At 41.2% G+C, this 23,708-nt stretch overlaps 1 protein-coding gene across 1 annotated transcript in view; it reads left to right on the top strand.

The window, feature by feature from the left end:
- Positions 1-23,708, top strand: part of Dhc1 (Dynein heavy chain 1) — a 443,578-nt gene that overhangs the window by 45,936 nt on the left and 373,934 nt on the right. Inside the window, exon 15 of the mRNA XM_068227758.1 lies at positions 16,777-16,958. Within this exon, the coding sequence (XP_068083859.1) occupies positions 16,777-16,958 (182 nt within the window). The remainder of the gene's footprint in view (positions 1-16,776; positions 16,959-23,708) is intronic.

Raw genomic sequence — 23,708 nt, 5'->3', positions numbered from 1 at the left:
TAATAATTTATAGGACGAGGAGTAAGGGATTGGAATAAATTACCGAGGGAAATGTTCGATAAATTTCCAAGTTCATTGAAAATATTTAAGAAAAAGCTCGGTAAACAATTGATAGGGAATCTGCCACCTGGGCGACCGCCCTAAATGGAGATTGATTGATTGATTGATTGATTGATTGATTGATTGATTGATTGATTGATTGATTGATTGATTGATTGATTGATTGATTGATTGATTGATTGATTGATTGATTGATTGATTGATTGATTTGAGTTATACAGTCCAATCATCTTCGTTTCGCTCTTCCCTTTCTCCTTTAACCAGACACAGCCATCGTCATTTCCCTACTTCCTGCATAATATTTCGTCTTTCTCTAAACATGGATGAAACACCTTGATCTTGCTTCCCTAACGTTTCCACTTACTGTCTTCACGTTTAATGTTTCTCTGATAGTCTCGGTTCTTACTCTGTCTCTCCTTGTCAGTCCACAAGATTATCTCATCATCTTCATCTCTACAACATGCACCTTTAGCAGCAGCCATCTGCTCCATACACGAGTGTTTTTCTCACAGCCACTTTGTGCATTTTGCCTTTCAGTTAAGGTGAAATCCTCTTGCCACCCAACACGCTGGAAGTTCTTCTCCAAGCATTCCACCCACACTGGATTCTGCTTGAGATTTCACTTTCGTGACTTCCAAGGCCGTACCCAGTGGGGAGATTAGGGGGGTTCAAACCCCCTCCGAAATAAAAGTGAACTTGATAAATATAAACAGCAGAGGGCCTAAATGGGTTTTGAAACAGCCTACAACAAATTAGAAATATTATAAGAACAAGCATTTGAGTAGTATAATTGGATGGTTCGGGCGCCACCTAAACCTCAGGCTCCCAGTGGCCACCTCCACCTCCACCTCAGCCAGAGGCCTCCCAGTGGCCACCTCCACCTCCACCTCAGCCAGAGGCCTCCCAGTGGCCACCTCCACCTCCACCTCAGCCAGAGGCCTCCCAGATGCCTCCTCCACCTCCCGCGGGAAATTTGAATTTGTAAACAAAGCCACGTGCTTTTTGACAGCTGTCATCGACAACAACGCATCGCTAACCTCAGTACTGCCATCTTGACGGGCCTAAACCTCAGTAGTGCCAACTTAACCTCACTAGCTCGAGATAAACAAAGCCACGTGTTTTTTGACAGCCACGTGCTTTTTGACAGATTTGTAAACAAAGCCACGTGCTTTTTGACAGCTGTCATCGACAACAACGCATCGCAAACCTCAGTACTGCCATCTTGACGGGCCTAAACCTCAGTAGTGCCAACTTAACCTCACTAGCATGAGGTAAACAAAGCCACGTGTTTTTTGACAGCCACGTGCTTTTTGACAGATTTGTAAACAAAGCCACGTGCTTTTTGACAGACAACAACGCATCGCTAACCTCAGTACTGCCATCTTGACGGGAATAAACCTCAGTAGTGCCAACTTAACCTAACTAGCTCGAGATAAACAAAGCCACGTGCTTTTTGACAGCCACATGATTTTGACAGCTGCCATCCGCCATCTTTAAACTACAGAGCGCTGTGCTGCCCTCTTGCGTCACCTGTCATCGGCAGTGCTGCCATCTTGGCGGGCCTAAACCTTAGTGCTACCAACTTAACCTCACTAGCTCGAGATAAACAAATCCACGTGCTTTTTGACAGCCACGTGCTTTTTTGACAGCTGTCATCCGCCATCTTTAATCCATAGAGCACAGTGCTGCCCTCTTTAGCTACTTACCTTTGAAATGTGGTGGCAGATAATTTGAAAAATGCTTTTTGACAGCAGCCATCTTGCATCGCAAACCTCAGTGCTGCCCTCTTTAGCTAGATACCTGTGGTAGCAGACAATTCCACGTGACAGCAGCCATCTTTAATCAAGAGAGCACCGTGCTGCCCTCTATGTGGTGGCGGCAAATTGAAAAATTCCACGTGCTCTTGTTTGGAAACAAACTCACGTGCTTTTTTGACAGCTACCATCCACCATCTTTAATCAACAGAGCACAGTGCTGTACTCTTTAGCTAGATACCTTTGAAATGTGGTGGCGGCAATTTGAAAAATTCTATGTGCTCTTGTTGGGAAACAAAGCCACGTGCTTTTTTGACAGCTGTCATCCGCCATCTTTAATCAATAGAGCACCGTGCTGCTATCATGCGGGCAATTTCATCACCTATCACCCGCCATCTTTAATCTACAGAACACCGTGCTGCCCTCTTTATGGCTACTACCTTAAGCATGTAGTAGCGGGCAATTTGAAAAGTTCTGTTAGCTATCATCCGCCATCTTTAATCAAGAGAGCACCGTGCTGCCATCTTTATCTAGATACCTTTGAAATGTGGTGGCGGCAAATTGAAAAATTCCACATGCTCTTGTTTGGAAACAAACTCACGTGCTTTTTGACAGCTACCATCCGCCATCTTTAATCAACAGAGCATAGTGCTGCCCTCTTTAGTTTGAAATGTGGTGGCGGCAAATTCCACATGCTCTTGTTGGTAAACATAGCCACGTGCTTTTTTGACAGCTATCATCCGCCATCTTTAATCCAGAGAGCACCGTGCTGCCCTCTTTATCGCAGTAGATGTAAATTCGTCACCTGTCATACGCAGTGCTGCTATCTTTAGCTAGATACCTTTGAAATGTGGTGGTGGATAATTTAAAAAGAAAAATTCTACAGCAGTCCTCTCTCGACGCTAATTGCATAAGATGGCGGCTATACATGACTCCTTAAGGGTGCTTACGCAAGATGGCTGCTATACACAGGTTCTTATGAGACGCCCTTGGGATGCTTGCGCAAGATGGTGGTTATACAAGGCTCCTTATGAGACACCCTAGTGATGCTTGCGCAAGATGGCGGTTGCTCTTATGAGGCGGCTTAAGGGTCCTTGCACAAGATGGCTAGAGACGCCCTAAGGATGCTTGCGCAAGATGGCGGACACAAGATGGCGGCTATACACGTCTCCTTATGAGACGCCTTAAGGGTGCTTGCGCAAGATGGCTGCTGCTCTTAGCTTAGAGGCTAACGTGTCGTGCTAGTTCGATTCATTAAATTTAGGGCTTAAATGCAAAATGTTAAATATCTCGAAAGCAGTGCACCGTAGAGCAAAACGGACAAAATTTTTCTGCCTAATACCTAGGTTCGCAGTATGAGGAACAAGAAAATCATAGTCTAATGATGGGATCAACGGTTCGGTTCCTACTTAGGCCCTTTGGCATTTGCTCTGTTTTAGCTTGTATTGAAGCGAGTCTTCGTAACATGATCAGGTTTAGCTATGGTAGAGAGTATAACGTGCCGTGCAGGTTCGATTCATTAAATTTGGAGGCTTAAATGCAAAATGTTAAATATCTCGAAAACGATGCATCGTAGAGCAAAACGGACAAAATTTTTCCGCCTAATACGTAGGTTCGTAGTATCAGGAACAAGAAAAAACATAGTCTAATGATGAGATCAACGGTTCGATTCCTACTTAAGCCCTTTGCCATTCGCAGCTATCTATTTCTACAAGATGGTGGCTGCTCTTATGAGAAACAAGATGCCTTGAGACGTCCTAGGGATGCTTACGCAAGATGGCAGACACAAAATGGTGACTATACATAGCTCCTTATGAGACGGCCTAGGGGTGCTCGCACAAGATGGCGGCTACTCTTATGAAGAAAGCTAGCTTAGAGGCTACTGCGCAAGATAACAGCTGCTGTTATGCATGTGGTGGAGGGCAATTTGAAATTCTATGTGCTTAATCAACAGAGCACCCTGCTGCCCTCTTTAGCTGAAATGTGGTGGTGGATAATTTGAAAAATTCTTTTGACAGCTATCATCTTTAAACAAAGGCGACTATACATAGGCTGTTAAGGCCTTATCATTCTCCTCCTCCTCCTCCTCCTCCTCCTCCTCCTCCTCCTCCTCCTCCTCCTTCTCTACCTCCTCCTCCGCCTCTTATGTCAAGGCATAGCTTTATATCGAACAAGTTTAAACCTGCATCGCGAAGGCAAGCGTGTGCAGCGATAACATTATTGTGCATGTTTAGACTTTCGAAACATAAGAAGAGTAGAATCAAACGCTGTACTCGATACGACATGTGATCAGAACATTGATTGATGCGTTCAGAAAACAAAATAAGTGATCAAGACTAGAATCGAACAATGTACTCAATACATCATGTGTTTAGAATATGTCAGGGGATACGCTTGTTCTAAGAAGATCAGATTGAAACATAACAAGACTAGAATAGAACACTGTAATCGATGTTGTTAACTTCAACATGTGATCAGAACATTGATTGATGTGTTCAGAACACAAAATAAGTGATCATGACTAGAATCGAACACTGTACTCGATACAACATGTGATCAGAACATTGATCGATGTGTTCAGAACACGAAATAAGTGATCAAGGCTAGAATCGAACACTGTACTCAATACAACATGTGTTTAGAACATGTTAGGGGGTACCCTCGTTCTAAGAAGATCAGAATGAAACATAACAAGACTAGAATCGAACACTGTAATCGATGTTGTTAACCTCAACATATGATCAGAACATTGTTTGATGTGTTCAGAGCAAAAGTACAATTTTGATGATTTGCGCAGCTAACTCGCTCGGTAAACGATATAGCCAAAGTATAACTTCAAATTATTTACCTTCCATCATTCGTCTTGTGTGTAAAAATCAGTCGAACAAGTTATCGCATAAACATGGCTGAAAAAAAATCGTGATAGGGTATGGAACCCAGGGGTTACATCTTATCAGAAGGGCAAAAAGGATGAAAGGACTCTTCCTCCTCCTTACCGCACATTCCTTGGCTAAAGGGCTAATGGGCTAAAGGGCTAATGGGCTAAAGGGCTAAAGGGCTAATGGGCTAAAGGGCTAAAGGGCTAAAGGTGAAACAACCTCATCGATCGCTATCAGCAAGAACGCTTGTACTTTGTTAAGTGTAGAAAATTAATCTTTATTGGTAAATGGTTTTATGTTCAGAACAAGGAATGGAACCTAGGGGTTACGTCTTACCTAATAAAATCCCCGAGGTGCGATGAGTTACGTTTTTCGAACTAGTGTTTGGAACACTGAACTTTTCAAGATGGCAAGAGTGAGGTTAGCAATGTTCTGTTGTTGGATTTTAAATTCCGCGCTACAACATGCATAAGGTGGCAGCCCTTGAGGTTTACTCCCGTAAAGATGGCAAGAGTGAGGTTAGCAATGTTCCGTTGTTGGATTTTTAAAATTCCCCGCTATAACATGCAAAAGGTGGCAGCCTTGAGGTTTACCGCCGTAAAGATGGCAGCAGCGAGGTTAGCAACGCTCCATTGTCCTTCAAAGTGAGGTTAGGGTTCGTCAAGAAGACAGCTGTCAAAAAAGCACGTGGCTATGTTTACCAAACAAGAGCACGTGGTCGTGACGTCACGGTCACGTAGTATGCTGCCTCAGCATGTAAAGTTCAATGTCTACACCTACGTAGTTAACACTCTGCTATGTTCACAAGATTTTTATACATCACTATTCTTTAAGCTTTAAGTTCATTCACATAGGCTATGCTAAGATAGCAGCACAAACACATGCGAACTTTGTACATTCTAATGGAATAAGTTTAGTACTGTGTGCGTCATGGATACATGATGTGTGCACGCATTTAATCTTAACTATACGTAATGCTGCTGCTTTGTTTACAAGATTTTTATACATTGCTATTCTTTATGCTTTAAGTTCGTGCACGCACAAGCGATACTCGTACGCTCTAGCAGGAGAAGTTTAGTACGATATTCGATACATACATTATCGATAGGTGATGTGTACACGCTTTAGAACATAGCTCATCTTTATGCTTTAAGTTCATGCACATGGGTTAGGGATACTCAAAAGCGATTGCTACATGCTCTAGCGGAAGAAGTCTAGTACGATAGTAGATGCATGTAAAATCGATAGGTTATGCTAAGATAGCAGCACACTTACATGATTTTAGCACAATCTAGTGGGAAATGTTTAGTATGATAGTCGTTTCGTGCAAAATCATTAGGTAATGTGTAAACGCTTCGAAACAAGGCTATTCTTTGTACTTTAAGTTCATGCGTACAGGTTATGCTAAGATAGCGGCACAATCTAGCGCAAGAAGTTTAGTACGAGAGTCGATGTATGTAAAATCGATAAGTAATGAGTACACGCTTTAAAACATGGTTATTCTTCGTACTTTCAGTTCATGCATCTTAGTTATGCTAAGATAGCAGCACAATCTAGCGGAAGAAGTTTAGTACGATATTTGTTGCATGCAAATCGATAGGTGATGTGTACACACTTTGAAACATGGCTATTCTTTTTACTTTAAGGTCATGCGTATAGGTTATGCTAGGATAGCAGCACAATCTAGCGGGAGGAGATTAGTACGAGAGTCAATGCATGCAAAATCCATAGGTAATGTGTACATGCTTTGAAACATGGCTATTCTTTGTACTTTTAAGTTCATGTGTATAAGTTATGCTAAGATGTCAGCACAATCTAGCGGAAGAAGTTTAGTACGAGAGTCAATGCATGCAAAATCGATAGGTAATGTGTACACGCTTTGAAACATGGCTATTCTTTGTACCTTAAGGCCATGCGTATAGGTTATGCTAAGATACCAGCACAATCTAGCGGAAGAAGTTTAGTACGAGAGTCGATGCTTGTAAAATCGATAGGTAATGTGTACATGCTTTGAGACATAGCTATTCTTTGTACTTTAAGTTCATGCGTCTTAGTTATGCTAAGATAGCAGCACAATCTACCTGCAGAAGTTTAGTACGAGAGTCGATACATGCAAATTCGATAGTTGATGTGTACACGCTTTGAAACATGACTAATCATTGTACTTTAAGTTCATTGGTATAGGTTATGCTAAGATAGCAGCACAATCTAGCGGAATAAATTTAGTACGAGATTTGATGCATGCAAAATCAATAAGTAATGTGTACACGCTTTGAAACATGGCTATTCTTTGTACTTTAAGTACATGCGTACAGGTTATGCTAAGATAGCAGCACAACCTAGCGGAAGAAGTTTAGTACAATATTTGTTGCATGCAAAGTCGATAGGTAATGTGTACACACTTTGAAACATGGCTATTCTTTTTTACTTTAAGGTCATGCGTATTGGTTATGCTAAGATAGCAGCACGATCTAGCGGAAGGAGTTTAGTACGAGAGTCAATACATGCAAATTCGATAGTTGATGTGTACACGCTTTGAAACATGGCTATTCTTTGTACTTTTAAGTTCATGTGTATAAGTTATGCTAAGATACCAGCACAATCTAGCGGACGAAGTTCAGTACGAGATTCGATGCATGCAAAATCGATAGGTGATGTGTACACACCTTTTTACTTTAAGGTCATGCGTATAGGTTGTGTTAAGATAGCAGCACAATCTAGCGGAAGGAGTTTAGTACGATATTTGATGCATGCAAAATCAATAAGTAATGTGTACACGCTTTGAAACATGGCTATTCTTTCTACTTTTAAGTTCATGTGTATAAGTTATGCTAAGATAGCAGTACAATCTAGAGGAAGAAGTTTAGTACGATATTTGTTGCATGCAAAATCAATAAGTAATGTGTACACGCTTTGAGACATAGCTATTCTCTGTACTTTAAGTTCATGCGTATAAGTTATGCTAAGATAGCAGCACAATCTACCTGCAGAAGTTTAGTACGAGAGTCGATACATGCAAAGTCGATAGGTAATGTGTACACGCTTTAAAACATGGTTATTCTTCGTACTTTCAGTTCATGCATCTTAGTCATGCTAAGATAGCAGCACAATCTAGCGGGAGAAGTTTAGTACGAGAGTCGATGCGTGCAAAATCGATAGGTAATGTGTACACGCTTTGAAACATGGCTATTCATTGTACTTTAAAGTCATGCTAAGATAGCAGCACGATCTAGCGGATGAAGTTTAGTTCGATGGTCGATGTATGTAAAATCGATAGGTGATGTGTACACGCTTTGAAACATAGCAATTCATACTGCTGCTCTGTTCCCAAGACTTTTAAGCATAGCTAATCCTAATGCTGCTCTTAGCGACGTCGAGCTAAGGATTGATTACGTGACCGTGACGTCACGACCACGTGCTCTTGTTTGGTAAACATAGCCACGTGCTTTTTTGACAGCTGTCTTCTTGACGAACCCTAACCTCACTTTAAAGGACAATGGAGCGTCGCTAACCTCACTGCTGCCATCTTTACGGCGGTAAACCTCAAGGCTGCCACCTTTTGCATGTTATAGCGGGGAATTTTAAAAATCCAACAACGGAACATTGCTAACCTCACTCTTGCCATCTTTACGGGAGTAAACCTCAAGGGCTGCCACCTTATGCATGTTGTAGCGCGGAATTTAAAATCCAACAACAGAACATTGCTAACCTCACTCTTGCCATCTTGAAAAGTTCAGTGTTCCAAACACTAGTTCGAAAAACGTAACTCATCGCACCTCGGGGATTTTATTAGGTAAGACGTAACCCCTAGGTTCCATTCCTTGTTCTGAACATAAAACCATTTACCAATAAAGATTAATTTTCTACACTTAACAAAGTACAAGCGTTCTTGCTGATAGCGATCGATGAGGTTGTTGCACCTTTAGCCCTTTAGCCCTTTAGCCCATTAGCCCTTTAGCCCTTTAGCCCATTAGCCCTTTAGCCAAGGAATGTGCGGTAAGGAGGAGGAAGAGTCCTTTCATCCTTTTTGCCCTTCTGATAAGATGTAACCCCTGGGTTCCATACCCTATCACGATTTTTTTCAGCCATGTTTATGCGATAACTTGTTCGACTGATTTTTACACACAAGACGAATGATGGAAGGTAAATAATTTGAAGTTATACTTTGGCTATATCGTTTACCGAGCGAGTTAGCTGCGCAAATCATCAAAATTGTACTTTTGCTCTGAACACATCAAACAATGTTCTGATCATATGTTGAGGTTAACAACATCGATTACAGTGTTCGATTCTAGTCTTGTTATGTTTCATTCTGATCTTCTTAGAACGAGGGTACCCCCTAACATGTTCTAAACACATGTTGTATTGAGTACAGTGTTCGATTCTAGCCTTGATCACTTATTTCGTGTTCTGAACACATCGATCAATGTTCTGATCACATGTTGTATCGAGTACAGTGTTCGATTCTAGTCATGATCACTTATTTTGTGTTCTGAACACATCAATCAATGTTCTGATCACATGTTGAAGTTAACAACATCGATTACAGTGTTCTATTCTAGTCTTGTTATGTTTCAATCTGATCTTCTTAGAACAAGCGTATCCCCTGACATATTCTAAACACATGATGTATTGAGTACATTGTTCGATTCTAGTCTTGATCACTTATTTTGTTTTCTGAACGCATCAATCAATGTTCTGATCACATGTCGTATCGAGTACAGCGTTTGATTCTACTCTTCTTATGTTTCGAAAGTCTAAACATGCACAATAATGTTATCGCTGCACACGCTTGCCTTCGCGATGCAGGTTTAAACTTGTTCGATATAAAGCTATGCCTTGACATAAGAGGCGGAGGAGGAGGTAGAGAAGGAGGAGGAGGAGGAGGAGGAGGAGGAGGAGGAGGAGGAGGAGGAGGAGAATGATAAGGCCTTAACAGCCTATGTATAGTCGCCTTTGTTTAAAGATGATAGCTGTCAAAAGAATTTTTCAAATTATCCACCACCACATTTCAGCTAAAGAGGGCAGCAGGGTGCTCTGTTGATTAAGCACATAGAATTTCAAATTGCCCTCCACCACATGCATAACAGCAGCTGTTATCTTGCGCAGTAGCCTCTAAGCTAGCTTTCTTCATAAGAGTAGCCGCCATCTTGTGCGAGCACCCCTAGGCCGTCTCATAAGGAGCTATGTATAGTCACCATTTTGTGTCTGCCATCTTGCGTAAGCATCCCTTGCAGCTACTGCGATAAAGAGGGCAGCACAGTGCTTTGTAGTTTAAAGATGGCGGATGACAGCTGTCAAAAAGCACGTGGCTTTGTTTACCTCATGCTAGTTAGGTTAAGTTGGTACCACTAAGGTTTAGACCCGTCAAGATGGCAGTACTGAGGTTAGCGATGCGTTGTTGTCTGTCAAAAAGCACGTGGCTTTGTTTACAAATCAGTCAAAAAGCACGTGGCTGTCAAAAAACACGTGGCTTTGTTTACCTCATGCTAGTTAGGTTAAGTTGGTACCACTAAGGTTTAGGCCCGTCAAGATGGTAGTACTGAGGTTTGCGATGCGTTGTTGTCTGTCAAAAGCACGTGGCTTTGTTTACAAATCTGTCAAAAGCACGTGGCTGTCAAAAAACACGTGGCTTTGTTTACCTCGCGCTAGTGAGGTTAAGTTGGCACTACTGAGGTTTAGGCCCGTCAAGATGGCAGTACTGAGGTTAGCGATGCGTTGTTGTCTGTCAAAAAGCACGTCGCTGTCAAAAAACACGTGGCTTTGTTTACCTCACGCTAGTGAGGTTAAGTTGGCACTAGTGAGGTTTAGGCCCGTCAAGATGGCAGCAGTGAGGTTAGCGATGCGTTGTTGTCGATGACAGCTGTCAAAAAGCACGTGGCTTTGTTTACAAATTCAAATCTCGCGCCAAAATTCAAATTTCCCGCGGGCGGCGGCGGCGGAGGCGGAGGCGGCGGCGGCGGCGGAGGAGGCGGCGGGAGGAGGAGGAGGCGGCCGAACTGTCCAATTATACTACTCATTTGCACAATAAACCATTGAATTTAACAAATAAAAACTGTGCCATCTTTAATTGTTTCTTTTCTTCTTCTTCTTCTTGTTTTATGAGCGCATAGGATCAGTTTAGTCAGTCCATCTTTCAGGTCTCTTTGAAGGAATTGTTCGGGCTTTGCGGTCCTCCCAGTACTGCTCCAGACGCTCCGATTTTCATGCCCTTTCCTCGGTTGAAAATGTGCGTGTTGTGGATTTGTTTCGCGTAAGGGTAAAGTGGAGGTTTGTATTCTTGAGTTGTGAATTCAATGTTATCTTATTTGTGGTGTCTTCTGTTGTAAGGCCTATTTCCTTCAGAAACTCTCTTACTTCTCTGATCCATTTGCATCCTGTTGTGGTATTTTTTGAGACGAGATTGTGTTGTACTAGTTGTTTCAGAAGTCTCGAATCCTGCATCCTCATGATATGTCAAAAGAATCTCAGTCTCCTTTTACGCATAGTATCTGCAATGGGTTCTAGCTCTTTGTACACGGCTTTGTTAGGTATTATTCGCCACTGCCCATCTTTCTGGTATTTTTTGTTGATGCAGGTTCTTCCAATTCTCCATTCAATTTTGATTATTTATTCAGGTGAAAAAATATTTTTGCTACATATGTTTCTCTATGAATGTAGTTAAGAAGTTTACTGGAAAGATAAATGGAAATTCTAATTTTTTTATGTTCTTAATACCTTTTGCACCATAAGAATCAATTTCAGTGAACATATAGAAATACTTTCATATTGTCGAGCCGCAAGAAGATTTGTTTAAAAATGAATAAAACCTCTAAATATTTTTAACACTTGCAGTAAAACATATTGTAACCTCAATTTTTTTTAATGAGAGAAATCTTTGCGTCGCACTGAACGCATGTGTTAAAGCGTGTTCTACCCACCAGATCGCTATGAATTTACCCTTCTACATTACCTGTGAGCTGTAAAAGATACTGCTCTAAAACTATTTCAAACTTTTCTTTCGGTGAAGTATATTTGAAAGCAAAAAATATTTATTTTGTATTCGGACCCCCCCCCAAAAAAAAATTCCCGGGCATGGCTTTGGTGAGTGTCTTTATCATTTATGGCTGAGCCAAGGTATTTAAACATTTTCGCCGCTAGTGTTCTCATTCCTTGAAAGGTTATAGATTGTTCGGGTTCACAGTGTTCATAAACTCTCTTTTACATTTGTTCACCCTCATCTTCCAGAGTTTTTCTCCTGTTTTCCAGCAACTTTTCCACTTCATTTTGCGTCTCTGTGCATAAAGTCACATCATCGGCAAACATGATAGTTCATAGTACTGCCTTCCTTTACAGACTCGTTCAACGCGTCCATTACAATTTTGAACAGTAATGGTCTTAATGCTGACCCGTGAAGAACCCCTACCTTTACTGAAAAAGCCTCTATAATTCCTGATGCAGATTTGACATTTGTTGCACTGTCCATGAACATAACTTGGATTACCTTAGCATACTGCTCAGGTACACCATTCTTCCTCAAGCGCATTCATAATTCGTGTCTCAGAATCCTATCAAATGCTTTATCCAAGTTAGTGAATACCAGTGAGAGCTCTTTGTTTCCCTTTCTGTATTTTGCCATTAGCTGGCGCAGAGCAGATAATAGCGTTGATAGTTCTTCTGCCAGGCATGAATCCCAATCATTAACTGTAATTTTATATTAATCTGTATCGTAACTTGAAATGTACCTCAGAAGATTCGGTGTAAATAATAAGTGTTTTCCTTATTAGTTATATTCGTATTCATAGTCATAATCGATATGTTTAAAGAAACTTAAATACGACGTATAAACATTTTGTAATGTTCGTGTGTCTTTGACTTCTAGCAAATTTATTAATGTACAATCCTTACTTGTAAGAAGACCTGTAGACATAGGTCTTCAGGATCTACAAAAATGTTGAAACATCATTATTATGGTGGTTGTTAGTTTTGTTTGTTGTCAGTAATGATTTCAATTGTAAATTTATTGAAGATAACATATACTTTGTTATTCAGTATGAGTCTCCATCCAGAGATGTTTCGTTATAGATGCATATCATTGTGTTATTCGTCGTTCCACCTGCGAAAACGGCTATGTGATAATATTTTTGGAAAAATTCTGATCCGCAGCAGATATATTATGAAGAGTGAGAATTCCTTGACAGTTGTCGCACAATATTGAACCTTAGATGACAGAAACTTACCGGCCAAAGTTCTAAGCTAAAATATTTCACATAGCGATTTTTGCAGGGGCAACGACTATATTTTTCTGAGGCCAGCCTCTCGTTGCAGAGAAAGTTAGTAAAGAATAAATAAATTATGGGTTGCTTTTCCCGGAAATATACCAACGTAAATGAATATTTTGAGATGTCTTTTAATCATCCAAGAAACAAAGAGGCTGCATTTAGAGATGAAAAAAGGAAAATTTGCGAGATCATTCATGCAATACGTACAATTTTCAAACTACAATAGCTTGTAAACTACTCATACTAGAATCCTGAAAAAAAAAGCACAATTACATTCTAATTTACTCTAGTTTTATTGTGTTAGTGGCAATAGGCATTATTACTTTTGAAAATGTAACTATCTAAAATAAATACACATTGTAATAATTATTAAAATCTGTGTGTGGGCTACAATTATGAGCCTTTGGTTACACTTCATTCTGTGAAAACAGTACATCGATAGCCCCTTCCATCTCAGAAATATTTTGAGTGCAAATTTTAGGCGATTCATCCTGTATATGAAGAGGTGTGTGTCAAGACGAACACGAACACCCAGACCCCAAGCTAGCAGAATTAGCAATACGCAGTTAAAATCCACGATCCGACCGGGAATCGAACCGTTGGCCCTCTTAACCGAAGGGTCCTACGCTGACCAATCAACCAAGAACCTGATATTCTGGCGATCAGCACTGTGATTTAGACAGATACTACTCTGAACAAAATGCCTTCGTGGCATAGGGCGCCGGCCACTCCATGTGCGATTTGTGCTGGACAAAGCGGAGATGGGACAGGTTTTTCTCCGAATACTCCCGATTTTGCCTGTCATCATTCATTCCAGCAACACTCTCCAACGTCATTTCATTTCATCTGTGAGTCATTAATCATTGCCCTAGAGGAGTGTGACAGGCTTCGGCAGTTGGCACAATTCCTATCCTCGCCGCTAGATGGCGGCTTCATTTCATTCCATTCCTTCGCCTTTCAAATGACTGGAAACAGGATGTGGAGTTTCATTTTCACTATTCTGAATATTGTAGAATTTAGGCCATAAAATCCATGATTGTGAAAATATATATAGATAACATGTCTACCCCCTCTTGCGGGAGCGAGGAACCTCTACTTGACTTAGAGTCGCTAGGAGAAAGAATCAAATGTCGAATATTTTGCTTGACTTTTGTAGAAGTACAACAGAAGCTGAATGATTCGAATGCTATTTTCAAGCAATTTGGTCTCAAGATAAGCAAGTCCAAAACGGCAGTGTTGCCTGTTAGACGACAGAACATATGGATTATCATCAATCTAGATAGATCCAAGTTGGAACAAGTCCATCAGTTCCGTTATCTTGGCAGTGTAATAACAACACAGAGCCGATCATCTGCAGAAATCACCAGTAGAGTACAGAATGGACCACAATTTTATCATCTTTTGAGAAAACTTCTTTGGGATAAGCAAGTCCCATTAAGATCAACATTAGTAATCTATAGGAGCTTTTTTGTACCAGTTAGCATATACAGTCTAGAAACTTGCATCCAAAGTAAAAGAAATAGCAACAAACTACAAGCAGTGGAAATGTTCTTAAGAACTATGATTCAGAAAACGAGGAGGGACAAAATAAGAAACGGCGAGATACGCCATTTTGTCCAAGAGAAAAAAAACCCTTAGTGAAATCTGTGTTGAAGCCAGGCTCTCAAAAGAATGGCCTGATAAAGAACAGCTAGAGTGTGATTTGAGAAGGAACTCAAACGCAAAAGATCAAGAGGTCGGACACGAAACAGGTGGATCAATCAAATTAGAAATGATCTAGCTGGGTGAGGTCTGGATTTGCTTCAGGTTATGGAAGGAGACATCTACATGGACAGAAGTAAATGGAGAGCGCACATTCACCGCACCCGCGAAACTGGAGCTAGTTCAAGATGATGATGATGATGATTGCTCACTCATCAGCTGATATTTACAATTAGTTGTAAACTTCTCCAAAGTCTGAAAGTATAATTTCGTGTGGCTATTTCTAGCCGAGTGCAGCCCTTGTAAGACAGACCCTCCGATGAGAGTGGGCGGTATTTGCCATGTGTAGGTAACTGCGTGTTATTGTGGTGGGGGATAGTGTTATGTGTGGTGTGTGAGTTGCAGGGAACTTGGGGACAGCACAAACACCCAGTCCCCGAGCCATTGGAATTAACCAATGAAGGTTAAAATCACCGACCCGGCAAGGAATCGAACCCGCGATCCCCTGGACCCAAGGCCAGCACGCTAACCATTTAGCCATAGAATCGGACAGTCTGAAAGTGAAGGGACAATACTTAAATAGCAAAGAAATATTTACTGGTTTCACGCGTGGCGATAACATATACTGAGGGACATTCAGACTGAGGTCTAACTCCGAGCAGTTCTAAACTCATAATCCAGTATTCTATTACCATCGCACTCCTCTTGTACCATAGTATAATCAAAAGCTAGTTGTATATCATGCTACAGTAACAGAACGTTTGCTCAGTACTGCTGTACTAATGGAGAGAGGATGACTTAATTCAATTCAGTGCTATCAAAGCCTAGAGCGAGGGGTGAACAATTATTTATCCTCCCACCAACAGCGCATATCGAGTGTAGGGCCGTAGTAAGTAACTTGGCTTCTTAAAGAGGCGAACAGCTTCGGGCGGAGGAGCTGTTTTAGGTGGATGCTTGTCCCCCAGTGGAGGAAATGCCACTGAAATCCAGCATGCAGCGTCTGTTCTCCAGATTAGGGTAGCCTCATTGAAAGCTGGGTATCACGTACCTTTTGGGTGTGACGGATCCACCGTAATAATAGCCTATATGAAGCGTCAAAGTGGATCATAGCGAGGAAAGGGCAAAAGGGTGGTCAATGATCCAATGCCCGATTCAGGAGCTCCCTGGATAAGGCAAGGTTGGGTGGGTAGGTTGAAGTTTTCATTCCGTGCCCGGCCAGGTTAAGGCGGGCCTCCTAGACGGTAATTCCGTCTCTTATGCCAGGGAGATTCGATTCGGTGAAAATAAGGTGGGAACGGGCGTGGCTAGTATTTACCTTAGTGCAGGCGAATGGAAAACTAGGAAATGGACAAGGGTTTTCATTCCTCCCCCGATGAGAGAGGCGGGCCTCTTCGACGGTGACGCCGTCTCTCAGGCCAAGAGATTTGTGGTGGTGTTGGAGATGTACGGTGAAGGTGACGGGGTTGGCGGCCGTGGCCTATAGCAGGAACTGTCCCGGCATTCGCTCTAGTGCAGGAGAATAGAAAACCACATAAAACCATTCTCAGGACAGCCGATGGACGGTGGACACTAGCCCCTCTTCATCTCCCGAATCCAGAGCCGTGGCCACTTGTAGGCCGAGTTTACGCCGCAACCGCCAACTGACAGAAACAGAAGAAGAAGAAGTGTCAATAGAAGTAGTAGTAGTAGTAGTAGTAGTAGTAACTCTCTTGATGACCAACGACTTTTATATCACATGAATCAAAATGAGTTTCCAATAAAAGGAAGATATTATACTGAGTGTGTTTGCAAAAGAATGGAAAACTTGTATTCCATATCGTCAAGTGGTTTTATGATAATTTAGTCCTCATCCGGCAGATGTGTCCCAAAACAGCTAACTAAACGTATCTCTCTCAGGTGTACAAGATCTCTCTCTCGAGAATTGATTTTATGTGTGGAATCGACTAAAGCAGCCATCGGGAGAGCAGATGATTCTGGTTCGAGTTCCTTGGGCGGTCATATATTCAGCTGTTTCGTCTTTGTGTAGTTGGTTTTTGAATGAGTTCACGTGTTTGTGATTAAAATTAATTTCTCTTACGTATGAAGATGTTGGGAATCTCTATATAAATGTTGTGGTTTCAGACCGCAAAAACGCGCGGCCCGTGTTCCTGCTGCAGGCCATGCTGATGATCCCAAACGTGGTGGTCCGCCCCAACATGGACGAGGTGCAGGAGGCACTAGTGGCTGCGGGACGCTTTGTGACAGGCGTGTCCAAGGGTGTGGGCCAGTGGACAGGCGGACAGGGATCTCAGGTGATCTGCCGTGTCTGCCCGAGAGAATGGTCTTCGCACTCTGTCTGTCCGTCTATCTGTCAGTCTTCGTCCTCTGTCACTGTCTCTGTGTTCTGTAGCTGCATGTCAACCTACATAGTAACCAAGTTTACACTGTTAGAAATAGGAATATACACCTCCTCATAAAGAATATCAAGGGTTATGAGGTGGTGACCTAGATATGAAGTTTACGTAACTTGTGTATCATCCCTTTGCTGAATTCATGGCTAAAGGCGTTCGGCTCTCGACTGGTAAACAAATATAGTACACTAGAGCTGAGCTGACGTCCAAGTAAGCTTGTCAGTGTGCCTTGCTTCTACGCAGTGTGAAATAAAGTGCTTCGTCATACGCTGTCTGTGGCAGATCATAACAAAATAATCACTTTGATGCAAAAGTTGAAGCAAAGTTTTGTCTCCAGGTTCTGAAAAAAGATCCAAGAAACCCATTCAGTAGCAGACCGACATCGCGCAAGCCGTCCACCCAAACAAATCGTAGCTCAATGCGGTATATACGCATATCTGCACGTAGATATACTACACGCACAGCTACTACTCTGCGCCACGAGCTTCAAGACATCACAGGACCTCCTGTAAGTACCCTAACTGTGCGAAATACTCTCCATGATGGGGACTGTATTCAAGAAGACCCTTCAGGACTCCACCGCTTCGACATCAGAAGGTGGCTTGCTTTCGATGGGTTAGAGCACATCACATCAGATTTGGGCATGAAATCACTGGCCCAGAAGGTTGTTCACTGATGAAGTCAGAATTGTTTTTCACCCTTATAACAACTCTCTACGCACATGGAGAGCAAGAAGGGAACATTGTAATGAATCATTCTCAGTAGACCGTCAGCAAGAGCTTGGAGGATCAGCATCCTTCTGGGCAGGTATCATGTTCGGCCATCGTACACCACTGGCTCAGATTCAAGGAAATATGACGGCCTCAGTGTACGAACACATTCTATAGTAAGTGGTTTTTCAGAGGCTGTTGGATATGTGTTTACTCTACAGGACGATAACACTCGTCCACATTGCACACCAGCTGTGAATGGATAATGGACTGGCCAGTGTTTTTCCGAACATGAACTGCATATAGCATGCGTGGATTTTTTTAAAAGATAACCTTTCAACCGTCAACATCTATCACTAACGGTGTTCAAGCCCTAAAAGATGCTGCCATCGAGGAATGGGACCATTTGGCTCAAGAATGCTCCATGATTTGGTCTGAGCGTGGCTCGTCGCATTAAAGGGTGCTTCAAGTTTCGTGGAAGACTAACACGCTATTGACGCATCAGATTGCATTGAAAACTGTCTCTAATTAGTGATGTTCTAAATGAGGAGGCTCGTTAATTTGTTTGGTTTAGTCACACACTGAGGATTTTTCGTTTCATACTGGGCCCAAAGTTACCTGAAAGTGTACGATTCCGTTGCATTTAAGGTACTATTGGTCCATCTCAACATAGCAGAATCTGGTAAATGCTTAAAAAATTTATGAGTGTAACATGAATATAAAATGCATGGAAGAATGCCATTCTAGATAGAAAAATTATGTTATCTGGAGGTAACTGTATAGAAACAGAGTGGAAGCGAATTTTAAATTCACTTTTGAGACTCTCGAATGTGGTCACTATTCTCTTGAGAATATACCACATGCAACCTTTAATTTAAAAACGAAGAACTCAACTCTGAGTGAAAGTTAAATCGAATAGATCAAGTTCCTTTGCTGCATTTACTTCAGTAGCGTTGAGGGACTCGTAAGCTTAGAAAAGAGATTAGAATGCGAGCACATGAATTTCGGTATTAATTTTAGTGGGTTTTACTAACTCATTTTGAGAAAAAAATAATATTATGCATAACTTCATATCTCAGGATACCTCTTCTAATTCTAGCACCACATAATTACAATTACATTTCGTAGACATCATCATTACACAGGATATTAATAAAGTTCGCTGCTATCAACTCCTAATATAAAGTAACAACCATCATTTGGACAAGATTTCTTTCTGCTTTTTGCTTTAGGACTTCAACCTGACCCCCGACACCATCTATAGTCTAGATTATACACCGTATAATAATAACAATTATTATTATTATTATTTTAGTGTATTGCTTACTATGAAGAACTAATTGTGTATTATAGGGTAAGTACAAGTTTCCTGGAGTACAGTCGAACCTCAATATCTCGAATTATTAAATTTTAATTTGACTTCTAGGAATTTCGAGGAAATAATAATATATTTTCTGAGCATGCGTATAATCGAGTCACCCTGATGGCGTATGGCCTCCGGGTAGGCCTTGTGCAGGTCTTTTCTAGTAGACGGTCCATAGGTGACCTGCATGTCTACAAGACATTACCTAAGATGATTTCTAATGATGAATTAACCAATTAAGTTTAAAATCCCCGACCCGGTTGAACCTCTGAACCAAAGGCCAGAACACTAACCATTTAGCCATGGAGCCCGGCGGTAACAATGTAATAGATTTTATGTCCTACTTACTATTTGTATGGTTTTTGGAAGACGCCGAGGTGCCAGAATATTGACCCGTAGGAGTTCTTCCACTTGCCGATAAATCTACCGGCACGAGGCAGGCGTATTTAAACACCTTCAAATATCTGCGGTCTGAACCGAAATCGAACTCGCGAACATGGGCGCAGGTCAGCACCTCTATCATCTAACCCACTCAGCCCGCCGAACTAAAAAAAAAGGATTTCCCTTTACCTACAGTAATTTATTAAGAAAATAATTCGTTGTCAAACACGACACAATCTACTGTTTTATCCCAACGTGGAAAACATTTTCCTGTTTAATGACTAAATTATTATCCTCCGTACCATTGAAGTGAAGTGGCGTACGGCTTTTAGTGCCGGGAGTGTCCAAGGACATGTTCGGCTCGCCAGGTGCAGGTCTTTTGATTTTACTCCCGTAGGTGACCTGCGCCCCCGTGCCAGAAAAATTAACCAATGATGGTTAAAATTCCTGACCGTGCCGGGAATCGAACCCGGGATCCCTGTGACCAAAGGCCAGCACGCTAACCATTTAGCCATGGAGTTATTTCTTCAAAATATAGGCACCTGCACACGACTGGCTATACTTCGTTCACGGGCTGTGCAGCTGAGTGTGGGTAGCATGTTATGGTAAAAACAATCTTATTGTAGCGATCACCGATTTTTGGTTCCCGTCTGAAGAGCTATCAAAATCATTGCTAAGCTTTCTTCATTTTCCCCATGATGTTTTTCCAGTTTATGCTCCAAAGTTATTCCATGCAGTCATTTTGGAAGAGAGCGCTCTTATTCGCGACAATCACGATGTAAGAAAATCTCCGATGGAGCCGAAAGTCATTCTCATTTGAAACGATACTTTGAAGAAATGTATTTCAAAATGTAAAACTTAGTGTATTTGGCGCGGGAAGGAGGGTTAATAATTTGTGCAAGGAATAACACAACAAATGAAAGTTACAAATTTTCTAACCATGGCATTTCACCATAAAATGAGAAGGAAGCTGAGAATGAGACGGATCGTTTACTATAGTGCCTTAGCTACATGTTGGCAAAGCATCAGGGCAAGGAAGTAAGTGGTAATATCAAGCACACAAACGTTACATGAAATTAAGCTATAACACTACAGTATGAGTAAGAATAGAACAATATGTTAAACACTAATGCGTCATTGCTTTCTGCCTCGTAAAATTATGCTTCGCCATACTCCTAATTTCGAAGGAATTTCACATTCTCCCAGCTTTCGGTTTTATATGCTAGTCAGTTTATCGTTTTTAAACAAAGATTTAGAACCGAATATTGGTAGGATAACAACCCGGACCACTCGAATCGGAGGCGTCAATGGCTCTTCTTCCGTTAAATCCCAACATTTAAAAAAAACCTCTGATGAAGACTAACTGTCGAGTGATTGCGATTGTTTCGAGTACAGGTAATGGATGTTCGACCTAGTGAGGTTTGACTGTATCTGGGTATTGCCAGCGCATTTCAATTGCTGATCAAGAATACATAACATGTTTCTAGTAGCTGTTCATGAAGAGGTAGTGAATTCAAATGACGTGTTAAAACTAGCTGACATTAGCCGCTGGTGCACTTGGATAACTTGATTAATGAGTTTTTAGAACTTTCTCTGTGATTCAATTGGACTGTTTCATGTGGAGTAAGTGCAAGTCCCTATGCTTTCGTCCAAGATATACGGAAGTATATCTGGAGTTTATGTGTTGTGCAAATTCTGGGTGCACTTTATTTGAAAAAGTATATGATATTATATTTTCTAAGATAATTTACCGTGTGTGATGATTTATTCGTCTAACATCAAATTCAGAGCCCAATTTGAAGTCCTGATGATTTCCATTTCCAAAGACTTGTGTGCCATTAGCTGGTATATAGTACCTAAATTTAAAATACAAAAATTTACAAAACAAACCCATGGTGCAACAGCCCATTAGGACTTTGGCCGGCCAAGATTACTGCTGCCCAACCAAATGGTCTACAGGTACTAGTGTACCTTGTGGTCACTGTGACGAAGTTAAAATCACTTCTCTTTAGATATAATGTTTTGGATTGGTCTATTTTAAAAATAACAATAAGTAATCAGGGCAGATGAAACATGGAATGAGCTTAAGAATGCAATTGGACTTACCTTGAACAAATAAGAGAATTAATGGGACCCTTGAAGTATAATAACATAAATGCAGTCATGAGAGACCTGAATACAAAAGGTGCTCAAGGACAGGTTGGTAAATTTTTGAGCGAACACGGACAAAGACAGAGAAACCCATTGGCTGATAGATATGTTCAGTTCTGTCAAGACCAGAAACCAGTAATCAGGAATACAATGTTCCAACTACCACTAGCTATCTATACACCTGGTGATCTCTCCCCCCCCCCCCCCCCACCAAAATTGACAGTTCCTAAGCGATTGTCAGGAATAAGATTGACTGCATCATGATAAATAATCGTTTCCGAAATTGTGTAAAAGGAAAAAGGTATCCAGGAGTTGACATTAACTAGGTTGTTAACCACTTATAATCACAGGAATACGATTGGGACTGCAAATCCCAGTAAACAGAACAACAGGCCATGATAACTTACATAAAGAGCCTGAAAGATCCGAAGGTTTGAAATAGGGTCACAGACATTCTCAACACCAAAATAGCAAATCTTGATATCAGATCTGAAATCAAAGCATATGAAAATGGCATGAGCTTGAAAATGCAGTTCAAGAAATTGATGATGGTGATCAGCAGCCATCAAGTCAAAGTTGACTCCCATCGACTGCATGGATGGACCGCCTCCAGATGTTTCGGTCTTCAGCCATATACTTCAGATCCTTCAGTGACATGTTCGTATTGGATTTGATGGAGTCTATCCATCTCAATGCTGGCTGCCCTCGTCTCCGAGACCCCTCCACCTTCCCAAGCATAATAGTATTTTCCAATGAATCAGAACGTCCCATAATGCGTCCAAAATATGACAGCTGTAATCTTGTAATGAATGCCTCAAAAGACAGATCTGATTTTATATTCTGAATGACCCCTGCATTCTTGCCTATCCAAGGAACACGCAATATCCTTCTCCAACACCAGAGCTAAAAAGCATCAAAATGCTTCCTATCTCGCTTCCTTATCGTCCATCTTTCACAACCATATGTACCTATGGTAAAGAATATTGCCTTAACCATTCTGACTTTAGCATGCAAAGATACATCTGAACACTCGAAGATCTTACCTAAGGCTTTGAATGCTACTCTTCCGAGGGCAAGTCTTCGGCGAATTTCTAGACTGTTTGAGCCAACTCTATTGATGGCTGATCCCAATAGACAGAAACTATTCACCTTTCTGATTAACTAATTATTTATCGTAATGTTTGATGGCAAACCTGTTGTCATGAGTTGATTTTCAGGTACAGACGCATGTTCTCATTCTGTTCTATAACTTCCATTATGATGTCTTCGAGCTCTTCTTTACTTTCAGCAACCAAAGTGGTGCCATGTGCATACCTCAAGTTGTTTTTATTCAATACACCAATCTTAAAGCCAAGAGGTGACTCTTCCAACCCAGATTTCCTCATGATGTACTCAGAGTACAAACAGAGCAAGTAAGGCGAAAGTATACAGCCTTGTATACAGAAATTACAGTTGAACAATTCGGCATTTTAACTTCAGAAAAGAAAAAGTGGATGAACAACGAGATTTTTGAGCTAATGCAGCGACGGGGAGTTAACAAAAACTACGAGATGGCTTATGAACACCCAAAGAACTATTACGAGAAAGAGAAGAGAAGCAAAGGAGGTATGGATTAACGAACATTGAAAAGAAAGTGAACGTCTTGAAAACAAGCACAACAATTTCATCCTGCACAAAGAGGTAAAAAATTAACATTCTCTATTCGGAAACAAATGGTAGCGAAAATAATCGACAATGAAGACAATATTTTTGTGGTTGAGGAAAAGCAAACAGAAGTATGGAAAGAAATACATCGCAGATCTCTTCAGAGGTAATCGCTCAGAATCTGATGTCGAAGAGGAAATGGATGGACCACACATTCTGAAGGATGAGCCATTTCTGCAGGCTTGTTATAGAATGAATCGCACACTCCGCACGAAACCTTTGGACGAATCGTGCCAAGTATATGACACGAATAACTCGGAATCAAGTTATTCAAATTCACTTCAATTTTAAGATTTTTTTAAAATCAGTATATGGTGCCCACACAATTACTGATTTTAAAAAAATTATTTGCTT

Source organism: Anabrus simplex, chromosome 5 (assembly GCF_040414725.1).
Source record: "Anabrus simplex isolate iqAnaSimp1 chromosome 5, ASM4041472v1, whole genome shotgun sequence".
NCBI classification, from domain to species: domain Eukaryota; kingdom Metazoa; phylum Arthropoda; class Insecta; order Orthoptera; family Tettigoniidae; genus Anabrus; species Anabrus simplex.
The sequence above is the reverse complement of the archived record's forward strand: the minus strand, read 5'-3'. Positions and strand labels throughout refer to the sequence as shown.